This window comes from Acinonyx jubatus, chromosome A3, assembly GCF_027475565.1.
Source record: "Acinonyx jubatus isolate Ajub_Pintada_27869175 chromosome A3, VMU_Ajub_asm_v1.0, whole genome shotgun sequence".
Taxonomy (NCBI): domain Eukaryota; kingdom Metazoa; phylum Chordata; class Mammalia; order Carnivora; family Felidae; genus Acinonyx; species Acinonyx jubatus.
The window spans coordinates 114,438,119-114,452,353 of NC_069388.1; the positions used below are offsets into that span (position 1 = coordinate 114,438,119).

General features: G+C 45.4%; 1 protein-coding gene across 1 annotated transcript in view; it reads left to right on the forward strand.

Annotated features, from left to right (window-relative positions):
* Positions 1 to 14,235, forward strand: part of ALK (ALK receptor tyrosine kinase) — a 671,492-nt gene that overhangs the window by 348,491 nt on the left and 308,766 nt on the right. Inside the window, exon 4 of the mRNA XM_027033475.2 lies at positions 7,990 to 8,191. Within this exon, the coding sequence (XP_026889276.1) occupies positions 7,990 to 8,191 (202 nt within the window). The remainder of the gene's footprint in view (positions 1 to 7,989; positions 8,192 to 14,235) is intronic.

Genomic DNA, 14,235 nt, shown 5'->3' on the forward strand with positions numbered 1-14,235 from the left:
TAAGGGATGCTGTAGATACAAATATATTATTCACCTTCTACGCTACCTTTTTTTTCATGATTTTTTTTTTTCCTTTATCAAGTCTGTGCAAGTGATCTCTAGAGCAGAAATACATTAGAGGTGGGTTTCCAAAGCATATTCCATGGTAGATCATACACAACAGCAAAAGAGTTCTGATTCCAAAGGAATTTGGGTAATCTTAAGTTTATAGTCTACTCTTAAAGAGTCATGACTCTATGGTGTACTAAGTTTCTAAGAAACCCTACAGTGAAAGAGCCCATTTACTTTTGTTTGACCCAATAGTCCTCCAACTTACTTGATCCCAGAGCTTTCTCCTGAGCCCTGTCAACACCCTGTGGGGCTGGTGTTCAATGGAACGTACTGTGGGGGACAGCACCCCATTATTCCCTGACACGGCATCTAATAGCATACATCTTATGAGGCCTGTGTGTGTCACATTGTACTTCTTCTGTCCATATTCCAGCCCATTAAACTTCTGCTGCTCCTTAGGTCTCACCTAATATGAACAGCATCATGACCCATTGAATGAATAATAGCTTATAGTAATGATTTAATAGTTTAATTGCAATATGGACAATTAGCCAATGATGGTAGAATCCTGTGTGATTTACTGAGATGGAAATCTGTCCATCCATGCATTTGTTTACCAGTATTCTCACTCAAAGAACATGATTAAGAAGCTTCTGGTTCAGGATGGCAGGTTAAGCACGCACTTGTCTCCTCTCCTGCAATACCACTCAAGTGATAATAAAGAATTCAACAGAGGAATAAATTCTAACTAGCAAACAGAACAGGAGAAGAAATCATGAGCAATTTCAAGAGCACAAAGCTCTTGATGGAGGAACTGAAGCAGCCATAGCTGAAAAGATGCAATAAGGGGCTAGAGCAGAGGAGGGAGCCCATCTGCTGGGAGGCACCACAGTGAGTACTGATAAGGGATCCCCCGGAAGGGTGGGGCAGAGTAAAGAGAGGGAGAATGGTTCCACATGCCTCTGCCCCTTCTCAACCCCAGTTTTCCAGACTAAAAGGTAGCAGGATACTAGAGGGGAAAGAAGGAACGCATCTCTGAAAGTTCAGGTGGACTTGGGGCACCTGAGTGGTTCAGTCGATTAAGCATCCACTTCAGCTCAGGTCATGATCTCAAAGTGTGTGAGTTCCAGCCCCATGTCAGACTCATTGCTGTCAGCCCAGAGCCAGGTTCCAATCCTCTGTCCCTCTCTCTGCTCCCCCTTCCCCACTTCTCACATGCTCTCTATCTCTCTCTCAAAAATAAATAAACATTTTTTTTTTAATTAAAAGAAAAAGTTCAGGTGGGCTGGAAGAACTAAAACTGCTGGCAGGAGTGTTCATACCCAGAGTGGTGTGTCCATCATGCTGACGCTGGGGAGCGGGCATCAGCAAAGTGGCCAGGCCCTGACGCCATCAGGCCAATCCTGACAGATTAAGAACCATCTAGGTACACTGAAGTTCCTATCAGCATCGCTAGTCAATCCTGTTTAAACAAAAGGTGCTGATTTAGGATCACTCAGCATATGAATAGCCCAGCAGAATGAAAAAGAAATATCAACAACAACAAAAACAATGATCCCAGAGAAAACAAAGACACATTAGGTACCAGAGATTAATTGGAGAGAGAAAGCTCTTTAGAAAGATTCAAGGCTGAGAAGAGGGGAGAATGAAGGTATGAGAGAAATAACAAAACAAATTTACTGGAGATGAAAGAGGTGTGTGTTTTCTGATTGAAAGAACCATCAAATGCCAGAAGGAATTTTTATAAAGATCCATATCTAGATACATTGTCCTGAAATTTCAGCAACTCCGTGTTAAAGATCCTAAAAGCCTCCTAGAAGAGAAAAAGCATATTGACGATAAAGAAATTAACAATAAAACTAGCCTCAGACTTCTCCTCAGTCACACAGATGTTAGACAACACTGAAATGAGGCCTTCACATTTCTGAAGCAAAATTTCTAATCTAGAAACTATAGCCAGGAAAGCTATTGAGCAAGTGTAAAGACAAAATAAAAATATTTCAGATAGGCAAAGATTCACAAAGAAGTTTCACCCAAAGGAAGTTTCCTAAGGATGGTAGGACTAATGGAAGATCCCAGTGAAAATAAATTCCAGAATATTGGCTGTGCAGAAGCCCAGAAAAGCGACTGGCACAAATTAAAATAGGAAATCAGTGTCTTTGAGAAGAAGGGAGAGATTTTTTTCAAGGAATATATAAAGGCGTTAGTGATACAGTATAAAAGGCCGATAGAAAATAAATAGAAAAAAGAAAGAAAGAAGGCAGAAACAAAATAAAAGAGAAGAGCAACTAGAAATTTCTGGAAAAACAAACTGCACAAGAAATTCTGGATTCCAATAGAAGGCAAGTTAAAACATGCCACAATTTTGACAAGTGACAGTGTAAGAAAAAGACTATTCATTTGATCTGATGCTAGAAATATTCTTCATGAAGTAGGTTGTGTTATTTCGACCTATAGAGAAGATCACAAACATAACCCTTCTTCACTGCCCTGGGAAAATATAGTCATCAGTATAAAATCTCTGTCTACTGGTTGGCAAGGTTTAGCATCAATCTGTAAACAAACACGAGACTTAATCACTCGTATGCAATGTTGACGATGTGAAAGAAAAGCCCAGCTGACCTGAGAGGTGGATGTGGGTGAGGAAATTGCAGAGAAGGGCAGAAAGACCAATAAATAGCCTCAACTTTTAGTGAGGAGAGCCAGGTGGTAGTGTCTAAAGCTCATGGAACAAGTAATAAATTGGAAAGTTAACAAGGTAAGCAATAAAAAAGTAAAAAGGTTTTTAAAAACAGTCAAGAATTAGAAGGAGAAGAGTGCCATTTTTCTAACTGTCCCATCATGTAAGGAGCCTACAGCCAATAAATAACACGACGATCACCATAGTCAGAATTGTAAAGGCAGCCACCAAAAGAAATTAGAAATCTTTAAAGATGTCTCTGGGATTTGGAGACATGGTAGCTTTAAAAAATTATTATTATGGGGATGACTGGGTGGCTCAGTCAATTAGGCTTAGGTCATGGTCTCATAGTTCATGAGTTCGAGCCCTGCATCAGGCTCCTGTGCTGACAGCTCAGAGCCTGGAGCCTACTTCAGATTCTGTCTCCATCTCTCTGCTCTCCCCTGCTCATGCTCGCTCTCTCTCTCTCTCTCTCTCTCAAATGTAAAATAAAACATTAAAAAATGTTCTTAATAAATAAATATTATTATGAGCAATTCAGAACTCTTTGACTTCTAGCCACATGCATATATTACTTTGATTTTTAAAAGCCGTTGAGTACCTGCTGTATGGCAAGCATTGTGTTAAATACCAGGTATTTAGAGATGATACCAGCCTTATAGCAGAAGCATCTACAGAAATAAATGATGCCGATTTAGGAGCCCTTCCCAGAAATGTGTTTGTGTAAATTGGAAGAGAGGAAGCAGGGCAGGGAATCACACTTCACAGCTTGGCCGATTTGGCCAACCGATTAAAACTGTTGGTATAGAACCGCCACAGAGGTGAATTAGGACAAGCCTTTAGGACTTGGGGGCTTGGAGACATGACATGGTTCCTTTAGATTGATAGTATTCTAGGCAGGCAGATAGAGTTACTGACAGTTTGGAGCTGTAAGGGTCCTTAGAGAGACTCCATCCAACCCTTTCATTTTACAAACAAAGGAGGCTTGGTCGTGGCAGAGCTGGTCCTTCTGATCGCAAGTTTAGTAATAGATAAAAGGAACTCCACGTTAAGACGCCCTTCCGAGCACAAAAATCAACATCGTTCACATATCTGGTAAGGGCTACGCACCATACTGGCCACTTCATGCATGTTATTTAACTTCATCTCCACAACAGCCACATGAGGTAGGCTACACCCATATTAAATGTGAGCAAACTGAGGTTTAACAATTTTAGATAATTTGTCTGAAGTTTAGAATTAGACACAGGGCCTGGACATGAAAGAGTCTGTCTGACTTCAAGGTTCATGCCCTTTGTTTTCTGGCCCATAATTTGGTACCCTGCTGACTGAGATAAGAGCCACACATCCCTATATTGGTGACCAGAGGTAAAAATAATGACCATTTCATATTTCATGATTGAGCATATCAACATGATCCACTAATAAGGGAAGCATGATCCTGGCACTAAGCAGGGCTCTTTGATCAGCTTCTCTGCTCCCCCATGGCCCACCCTGGGGGAGGGTCTGTGAGCTGCCCAGCCATCCATCTTAATTACGAGGGACCCCAGGAGCCTTTGAGTAGCCCCAAGCTATTCTGAGGAAAATAAACAAGAAACAGAAAAGAGGGAGGGGAGATAGAAATGCTCACTGACTCTAAAAGATTTATACTGACAATATCCCAAGGAGCTTATGAAATGTATTTTTTCCTTTTTTTTTTTTTTTCTTTCTTGAGACGGAAAAGCTGCTGATGAAGAGATAGCTCTCAACTAGAGTTTCATTGACAGTGAAAATACTTTAAGCTCAGGCTCTTATTGATAGTCCAGTTGCACAAAATAAAATTCATATAAACATCATCTCACATATTAGAACTGGAAAAATAATCCATCTTCCAGTCAACTTTGAAAGAGTCCCGTTATTGAGCTACTGAATTACAAGGACAGAATTTACATGTGTTTCCACACCCAGGAGGGAAGAACACTGGTGCAGGAGAGCCCCAAGTCCAGCACCTGCAGTATGATTTTCTCCTGCTGGGAACTTGAATTTCCCGGGGTGGGGTATGCGTGCACGTGCACGTAATCTTTCTGAGAAGAGGAAAACATCTCCTTCATCTTGCCCACATTCCTTCCCTCAATAGCTCAAACACCTGTTTTCAGTATGACTTTCCACCAACCTGAAAACATCCGAGTACAATCTCAGACCAGGGCACAGTTGTTGCTTCCATATGTGTGACATGCTGCCTTCATCCTAAACCCAGACCATGCCCCGAAGTATCTAGAGCAAGACTGTGCCCCAAGACATGCTTCCAGGACTCTCATCTACTCTGGATAGACACACATCAATCTGGTATTGGATACCCCAGTCAATTCCAGAGTCTATCCCCAACATGGCACCTTTGCTTACAATAGTAACAATCTAAACATGTCACATTTGCATTTAGTCACATCCCTGCTTAGTGTAATTAGTACTATAGGATGAGGTCAGGTCAGTATTGATTTCCACCATTCCCCTACCATACCAGATTAACTTTCCTGAAGCACCGCTCTGATGATGTCACTTTCCTGCTCAAAAACCTTTCCAAACATAGAAGTGAATACCTCCAGCCAGGAATGAAATGTCCTATATGGTCTTGCCCCACACTTGCTGCCCTAGTCTTCCTTATGCCCCAGCCTTGTCTTCAGGTAGTACCCCTTTGCAGCCAAGTGCCTTACACATTTTCTACGTTTATGCCTTTACTCCTCTTCCCTCAAGCCCCGCATGGCCGGTTCTGCCAATATCTTTGTTTTTCTCTCCCTTTAAGACCTAGCTCAAAGGTCATCTTCTTTATGAATCTTCCCAACTGAACCTAATGTCTCCTTCCTGGAGCCTCCCAAAGTGCCTTACCTGTAGATGTCTTATGACTTTATAACCTCTGCTTTTGATTGTAGTTATTACAGTGATCTCATCACCCCTACTGGACCTGGAGTTCCTTAAAAGCCAGCACTGTGTCTGGTTTATGTCTGTGTCCCCAGGGCAAAGCCAGTGCCTGGATGTTTGCTCAACAGTGGAATCCAGTAAATGAAATTTGAGGGCAAGAAAGAGTGAACAGGGAGCCAGTGAACAAATGGATTTGGTTCAGTACCCCACTGTCTGCCTTCTTCTCTTCCTCCCCCTCTGAGTTCCTGAGCTGTACAGCTTGGCCACAATGCACGCTGATCATGTTTTAAGATAAGGGATACAGTGGGATAATGAGAAACATATAAGGTAAAGAGCACTGATTAGGAATCCAAACCCCTGGAGTTTGATTTGGAGTTTCAAATTAAGATGTTGGACAAGTCATTTCTCCATTTTGACTTCTAGTCTGCTTCTTTAGGAAAGTTAGGGCATCATATTACGTGATCTTTAAGTCCTGTCTAGTTCTGATATTTGATTCTATTCCCTTTCTTCTACCTCTGTACCCATCACAAGAATACCTCTCCCATTGTAAAACAGAGTAATAGTATAGATTATTTACTGAGGGTTGTAGAGCACTTTCCACTGGCCCATCTGCCATGCTGAAACTTCCCAACAATTACAAAGGGTGCAGTTTGCCATGCTGACCCCTGGTCCCCAGTCCAGCTCAGAAACAGTCTTGCACTGACCTCATCCTGATTATAACTGGAAGTCACATTTATCTACTTCCAGAATATTGCAAATCTCCAATTCCTGACACAATACCTTCTCCTTAAAGAATGCTTCTGGTAGGGATCCCTTCTTTCATCTGTATCATTCTCTACTGCTGACTGCTAGTTCATTTACCTACCTGGTAAATTGGGTTGTCTATAGAAGGAGACCAGCTTGAAGTGCTCAGGAGTGATTTAAGAGGGCTGAGCACTCATTAGCTGGTTCCCACTGGAGGAGTCAGGAATCTTGGAATAGTCTTCCACTGCAAAAGAAGCAGCATCAAATGGTCCAAAACTTCAGTGCAGAAGTGTGACAAGTGAAATTAATGCATCAGAAGGAATGCCTGGAACAATAAAATGGTGCTGTGCTTTTATGCTGACAGTAATCCCCATGAATACAGGTTTCTTGTAGATCACTTGGCCTATACTACTGGAATTAGGGTTGGCTTGCCCCAGAGGCATATTTTGCCACAGGCACGGCACGGCACCAGAGAGGATTTGTAGGGCTTTCTTTATGGAGACCAGTTACAAATCCACATGACGCATAGACTCAAGAGCTGAAATGGATCTTAAGAGATTATTGAGTTCAGCCAACCCTTCTCACTCGGTTTTATAAACGAGAAAACTGAAACCTGAGAAAGTTAATGCTTTGCACAAGATCACTCAGCTAGTAACAAAAGGAGCATGAGCTGTGAACTTGACTACTACATAATAAGTGACCCAAATGCTGCCTCTCCAAGCCACCCACCTGTCAAGGAAAACCTTGAACTGGTCAGAGTTATTTGAGATTGTAGAGCCAATCCATACATTCCTGAGAAACTCTGAATTGGCCATAAATTGAGTGCTAAGTTGGCTTGAATGTGATATGGAGAACTCAGCTTTTATTTAAACTGTGACCTGTAGGGTGGCCTGAGATGCCCCCAGAGTGTGCTTTGGTTTGTAGTGTTTGGAAACACCCTACATGGATGTTTACAAAATGGCACTAGTGTCCTGGCTCCATTCTTGGCACATTTTGGAGGCAGCGACTATTTAGGCTGTCCCTCTACACCAGGCTGTAAATCCATCAGAACATCTTAGCATCTGGGTTGGGTTTCTCATGCTGGTTATTATATGGGGATTAGGTAATACCCCCTATTTTTCTCCAGTTGCCTGTGAGACTTTGTTAATCATGCCTATTGGCTGACAAATAATCTGTAAGCTATCATCTCTACTTTAACTTAGAAGACAGTTGAAATCAAGTAATTGATGATTTAATAGGGGCCTTCCTCTCCACCCAAAACTGGGTAAAGTACTCCCCATGCTTATCTCATATAATCTTTACAACCACCCTTTGATATAGGTGTTTTCATTGCCATTTTACAGATGAAGAACCTGGGACTCCAGTACATAGAACTAGTGAGACAGGGAACTAAGGTGAGAGCCTTAGTAAGTCCAGAATTACCATTCTCTTGCTTCAGGCTTTGCTTTTCACAAAGATGATCTAAGAAAAGGGAAAGAGGGTTGTGTGTATGTGAAGAAGGTGAGAAAGTCCTATACCATTGCTGACTTTAGTGCCATTGGTCTCTATATCCTGCCACGAAGATGCTGCTGGTGCTATCTGTACACACCTGCAGAGTCACCTTGTCTGTCTCTTGCCAGGCTCCTTCCTGCTCCTCAACACCTCAGCAAACTCCAAGCACACCATCCTGAGCCCATGGATGAGGAGCAGCAGCGAGCACTGCAGCCTGGCTGTCTCAGTGCACAGGCATCTGCAGCCTTCTGGGAGATATGTCGCCCAGCTACTGCCCCACAACGAGGCTGGAAGAGAGATCCTTCTGGTACCCACTCCGGGAAAGCATGGGTAAGTCCCTCCCCATGTCCAAAACTGATGATGTAAAGGGCCATTTGGCTTTTGGCTGCAAATTTCCAGAGTCTGTGACATCTACTTAAAACTCACAGTCATCTTTCAATGGGTAGGGTCCAGATTGAGCCATTATTGCTAATATTCCCAAGGCAGTGTCTCGGGCACTGTTCTGTAGGGCCCTTTGGCTGCCCAGGCTGGTGGTCCTTCCAGAGGCCAGAAGACCAGCTGGCAAAGTGGGCATTTAACGAGTGGGTGTTAAAGGTATTTATTTCCCAAAGTACAGATGGAGCCAAGAAGAAAACAGCCAAGGGGAGTGTTAAAAGGCCAAAATGAAAGTAATTTAATATGCTGGAAATGGGATTTTATCATCAGGACTTGAGCAGGTAGGGAAAGAGCAAATCATTGTAGCCACCTAAGCAGGTCGTGCAGGAGTGTGGGACCCCAGAGCAGAACTGGTCAGGGATACCACAGTGGTATCAATTCAATAGAGATTGGAACAAGCTTCATTCCAGAACCTCTGAGGCTTACACAATACTGAAATCACACCAGATACCCATGTCCGTGAGCTCCTCAAGCTTCCAGAAGATATTCACTTGCTTACTCAGTGATCCACTGGGCCTCTAGAAGCAGTAACATTGGAAAGCAAATTTGAACCAGGGTATCTCTGTGCATACCTTTTTTTTCTTATTCCATAAGAATAAATGCCATCATAAAACCCCACTTTTGAGGGGCCCCAGATCTGATTAGTTTATAATCAAGGGTGAAAGATCTTTCTTTGTGGCATGTTTACAGAAGATAGACTTCAGATTTCTATCTAAGCTTAGAGTTACCTTCTTTCTAAGAAAATATCTTTCAGAGGAGTCCCATCCGAACAGTGATATTACCCATTGTTTACCTCCATGGTGTGCTGGGTCAGGAGGGGATAGCCTGTCTACTGCTTTTCCAAAAAGCTCTATGGCCTCCTTAATAATTTCTTGAAAATCTCCACCCTACTCTCCTACTGCTGACTCATCTGTATTTAGCTGTGCTTCAAAAAACTACAAGCTCCTACAGTCCCAGGAGGAATAAAATCTTAGCTTCAAGAAGGATGTTGTCCCCATACCTAAACTCTATATCCATCTTCAGGCCTCTGAAATGCCTCGTTGGGCTGGATGGGAGAGTCCATCCAGCCAAGTACCAAGTACCAAGTACCTCTGGTACCAAGTACCAAGTACCAGTACCAAGTGCCTCTTCCTATGTTCTCCAGAAGTTAGGAATGTTGGGTGTCCGGGCTGCCTACTGTTTTAGATGAGCTGTCCTTGGGGCCGAACTTCCTTCCAGCATGGCCTCCCTTTCTTGGGAGAAGCCCAGATGGTAAGGCCTCCCATCCATGGGCAGGGCGGGTGCTGGCCTCTGCTGCCATGCCATCCTGTAGGCGTCTGCCCAATCTCATGAACTTGACTTCTGCACTCAGCATTCTTGCCCCACCAATCCTGGAAGAGACCAGACAGCACTGCTCAAGGCTGCTGAGAATTCAGACCATCAATCTGTTAAAGTGTGTGGTTGGAGGCTGGGACTCATTGATGTCACAGGGTGAAGTGGAGTTCAGAGTCTCCCTGAAGTGCAGGCTGAGAATGTGCATGCATGTGAAGGAAGAGTGCCAGAGGGATTTCAGTGCTTTCTGAGTAGCAGAGCCTAGTCCCCTGGATAGCATGGTTTGGAAGACCACAGCTCCTCCCAATGACTAGCCATGGGGTCTTGCGAAGACGTTTCCCCTCTTTATCTTCCTATGCATGCAACTACCTGGTGAGTTCCCACTTAACAAATGAGAAAACTGAGGCAGAGAGAGGAAATAGGAAGTGATATGGCCCAAAGTGGACTCCAGATCTCCCCTTCTCTCATTAGTGCACTTTCCAGGAAACCCATAGCCTCTCAGCAGGAACTCAGAGGGAAAGGGCAGGGTCAGGGAAAAGGAAATGGAAGGTGAAAGAACCTTACAAAAGAGATCCACTAGATCCTCTAGATTTGAGACAGATGAGCACAGGGGGCATATGATGGCCACCTTCCCTTCATAGACCATGAGAATAGGGAAAGGAAGACAGCACAGTGTGGGAAAGCTGTGATTCTCCCCAGTCTCAAGGCCCATCAGGCTAGCCATTGCATTTTTTCCCAGAGCGACTCTCCCACTGTAGGAATTGGCCTGCCCCCTGGAAAGTGGGAGTTGAAGCAGGAGAAAGGAAGCAAGTGTGCTGTGGCAAGCCCCCTGGCTTGATGCCTTTGCTTGGGGCTGCCCTACATCTACAGGGCCTTTGCCTTAGGCTGAGTTCCAGGCATCTCTGTGTAGAGATATTCTCCCTTAGTCCTGACAGAGCCATCTTGGAGTTTGGGGATGAGCAGGAGTGGTTCCAAATTGAAACTAAAGATGCGTGAGACAGCCTCCCCACCCCTAACAAAATCGATGTGGTGAGGATAGAAGGTGGCAGCTGAAGGGGCAGTCCACAGACTGTCCTGATGCATGGAGGAGCTGTGCTGCCCCAGGCATCTTGGCAAGCTGCAGGGCACAGGCACTTGTTCAACACTTCACAGAGCTCTAGGTATTTGTGTAGAGTTGGATCTGGGTTGCTCAGCCTCAGCACTATTGACATCTGGGACCAGACAATTCCTTCTGTGGTCACTGTCCCGTGCATGGCTCCCCAGCTTCCCAGGCCTCTACCCACTGGATGCCAGTAGCATCTCTCCTGGTCATGGCAACAAAAATGTCTCCAGACATTGCCATATGTCCCTGGGGGGCAAAATTGTCCCCTTTGAGAACTACTGAAATAGCTAGAGAATTTTAGAGCTGGGAGGAACCCTGAGATTTACCTCAAGATTCAACCTTGTCAATTCTCAGGAGTGGGGACTGAGGCCCAGAATGGGGAAGGGACTCACTCCATGTCATGTGATGAATGCCAGTGTTGGTAGACAGGTGTCTTCAGCCCTACACTCAAGTCTATGTGCCAACCACTGTACTGATTCCTCAGTTACATAGATCTGTAAGGTGCAGTCTCTACCCTTAGTAATAATAACTGCTATCAACACTTTTTAACACTTCCCAGATGTGACTTCCCAGTCAACACTGTGCACTTTATGTGTATTTTCTTATTTAATACTCACCAACACAATGAAGCAGTCACTGTTACTATCTTCCATTTCACAGATGGGGAAATTCAGTAAGATCAAACAACCTTCCCAAGGTCACTGGCTAGACAAGGTGCAGGAGGTCTGAACCTAAGCAGACTGACTTCAGACTATTTTTGCCCATTGCTGGAAGAGCTCAATTAGGCCATGTTGCTGCAGCAAAAAAATCAGTATTCTCTGAACCAAAGCCCTCAGTTTAGGTCCTAGTTCACTATTCCTCAGTTTGGAGAACCATTACTCATTGGGTACTTTCTATTTGTTAGGACCATACAGGTGCTAGAGATACAAAAGACTAGCCTTTGATGGTCTATGAAAGGATTTTCCATGAATGAGCTCTATGACTTCAGGGTGAATCCCACCCCTACTAAACCTCAGTTTCCCCATCTGTGAAGTGAGGGTGATGATGCCAGCCCTACTCATGTGGTGCTGTGGAGTTAAAGGAATAAAAGACGTAAAGGGCTTTTCACACTAAGCAGGATGCACATGTAAGAGACCATTATTTAATACCCTAATCTGCTCTGTTCTGCTCAGAATTGGGAAACACAAAGGACTAAGACTCATCCGCTCTCTGATTGTGGGGTTGGTGGCAATCTCAAGGATCCTTTGGTTTTGAGGTCCTTGGCACTTTGCCTCACTGAAGTTCACTCCCTTTTATGTCGGAGACGACCCGACAACATAGTGCTCCGAGTGGTGAGGGGGACACAGTGAAATCCTGGTGGTGATGACAGTGATAATTACAAATGGGGCTGGCTTCCTCTCAGGACAGAACATGGGTGGTTTGGGGACTGCTATTTGCAAAACAACATTCTCCATTTGTAGTAACAAGAGAGGAAAGTGTCATAACACAGTCAGCTGGGGAGAGCTTGACTCATAGGAGTGGGCTGGGGAAGGACAAGCCTGAGGCCACTGAGTCCCCCAGACACCAAGTCGTGAGTACGAAGTGCAACACTGGGGGAGCAGCAGCCTGCCTGGAGACACCGGAGGCAAGGACAGGCAGTCGGGGAGCCCCAGCAGCTGCTCCCTTCCTTGCCTCCTGGAAAGCAGCCACATACATGAGGTCTAGTGAATCACAGAGCATGAGCGCCCGCCTCTGCCAAGGAGGCCTGGCTTTGGCCTGGGTCTCCCAGGGGATGCAAAGTGATGAGTGCCTGGCCGGCTCATCTGCTCCTCTGCCCTGCCAGAATGGCCACAGGAGCACGGAAGCAGAGAAATGCTCTGTCAAACAGCCCAGCCCTGCTGGCCACAGAATCCAGCAGGCATAGGACATCTTAACTAGAAGTCAGAGGTTACAAAGTCCCCATGAACTGAATGAATATGATAATCCCTATTTAGAATGGTGAGCTGTGAAATGGCATAAGGAAAATGGTTCACGCTGTGCCAACCATATTAGGTACTCAACACATGCTAGACGCTTTCCAGGGTATCCGTCCCTCTAACAACCATGGATCCTGTGCCTCCCAGGCAGTAGGTGTTGGGAATACGCAGCCAAAGAGGGCACAGGCACAACCTTCAGGGAACATACAGTCCAGTAAGGAGGATTCAGCACGTGCTTGTGCAGATGGCTTCAAATGGGGGCCCAGAGATACTAAGGAGCAGAAGTTGCCAGTGTGACATTGGTGCCCTCCTGGACTCAGGACCCCAGGCTCAGGGGGTGGGGGTGTTTGGGGTTGTAGGAGTGCCTCCTCAGTTCCTTCCCGGACACCCGAGCACACACCTTTCTCCTGCAGCCTTGGGTATCCGGGGACTTTATTGTGTGTGACCAGAGCTACACAGTGTGTAGAGGGAAGAATTGGGCCCTCTACACTTCCCCTGAGGGGATAGAAGTTGCCAATCATTTGAATTACTAATGCTTGAAAAGATGCTTTAAACCTAAAGGATCTGGGGATACTCAGGCTTGAGCCACGATAAGCTGTCAGGGCCATTCTGTAGCACAAACAAGGTTCATCACAGAAGGTGGCCAAGAAATAAGGCTCCCCTCAGCACAAAGCTTCACCTTTCTGCAGGATCTTAACCCCTACCCTCAGAGGAGACCTGAGTTCCTTCTCTCTTGTCCACTGGGGATGCCAAGGCCCTGAGGGGTGACGTGACGTGATGAAGGACGAAGTATGAGCTCTTGGTCCTCCGGAGCCCTGCTTTCTTGTACTCTCTTCTATCTCCTGGCTGAACAGCTGCATCAGGAAATCCTCAAGCTCACTGCCTTCAGCTTAAGATCCGCAGCCACCCACCCATGGTGAAGAAAACCCTATGTCCGTGCTGGGTACCAACACAGCTGCCATATTTATTTAGACCAGTCAGTTCTGGCCAAAGATACCAGCTTTAAAACCAGAACAGTCCTAATGGGAGAGCTGCCAAAGTCATTTAATTCAAAGCAATATTGACTTGTGGGTGTGGCAGTGCTGTGTCAGTCCTGGCTCCCCTGCTAATCTGCGGCTCTTCCCAGCCTCAGTTTCTTCCCTTCCCAAGGAGAGAGTCCAGCTGCATTCTGTCCCCTTCCTCATCCTGCAAGGCCAGCTGCCTCACCTCAGGTGGTCACTGAGGACTGGGGTAGCAGGAAACAATTTTCCCCACCCCGGAGTCCTGCTCTTTGTCCCCAGTCTGGCTTACAGGACAGTTACCCCCTCTTGACGCAGAGACCTTCTGCTGCAAATGTACAGAGCCCTGAATTCTCCTGTAAATAGACCGAATGGTCTCAGCAGGCTGAGCAAGGGATAGGTTTCGGACAGGGCAACATGGAAAGATGCCACTAGGCATGTGCTTCTGAAAAGATGCCTGACTGCCAAACTGTGCTGGATTCAACTTCAGTTGGCCCAGGGTGGTGTGGCAGGTCTGGCCAACACAGGGAGATCAGGGGCCTGTGGCATTCAGCACCCTCCAGCCAAAGTCCT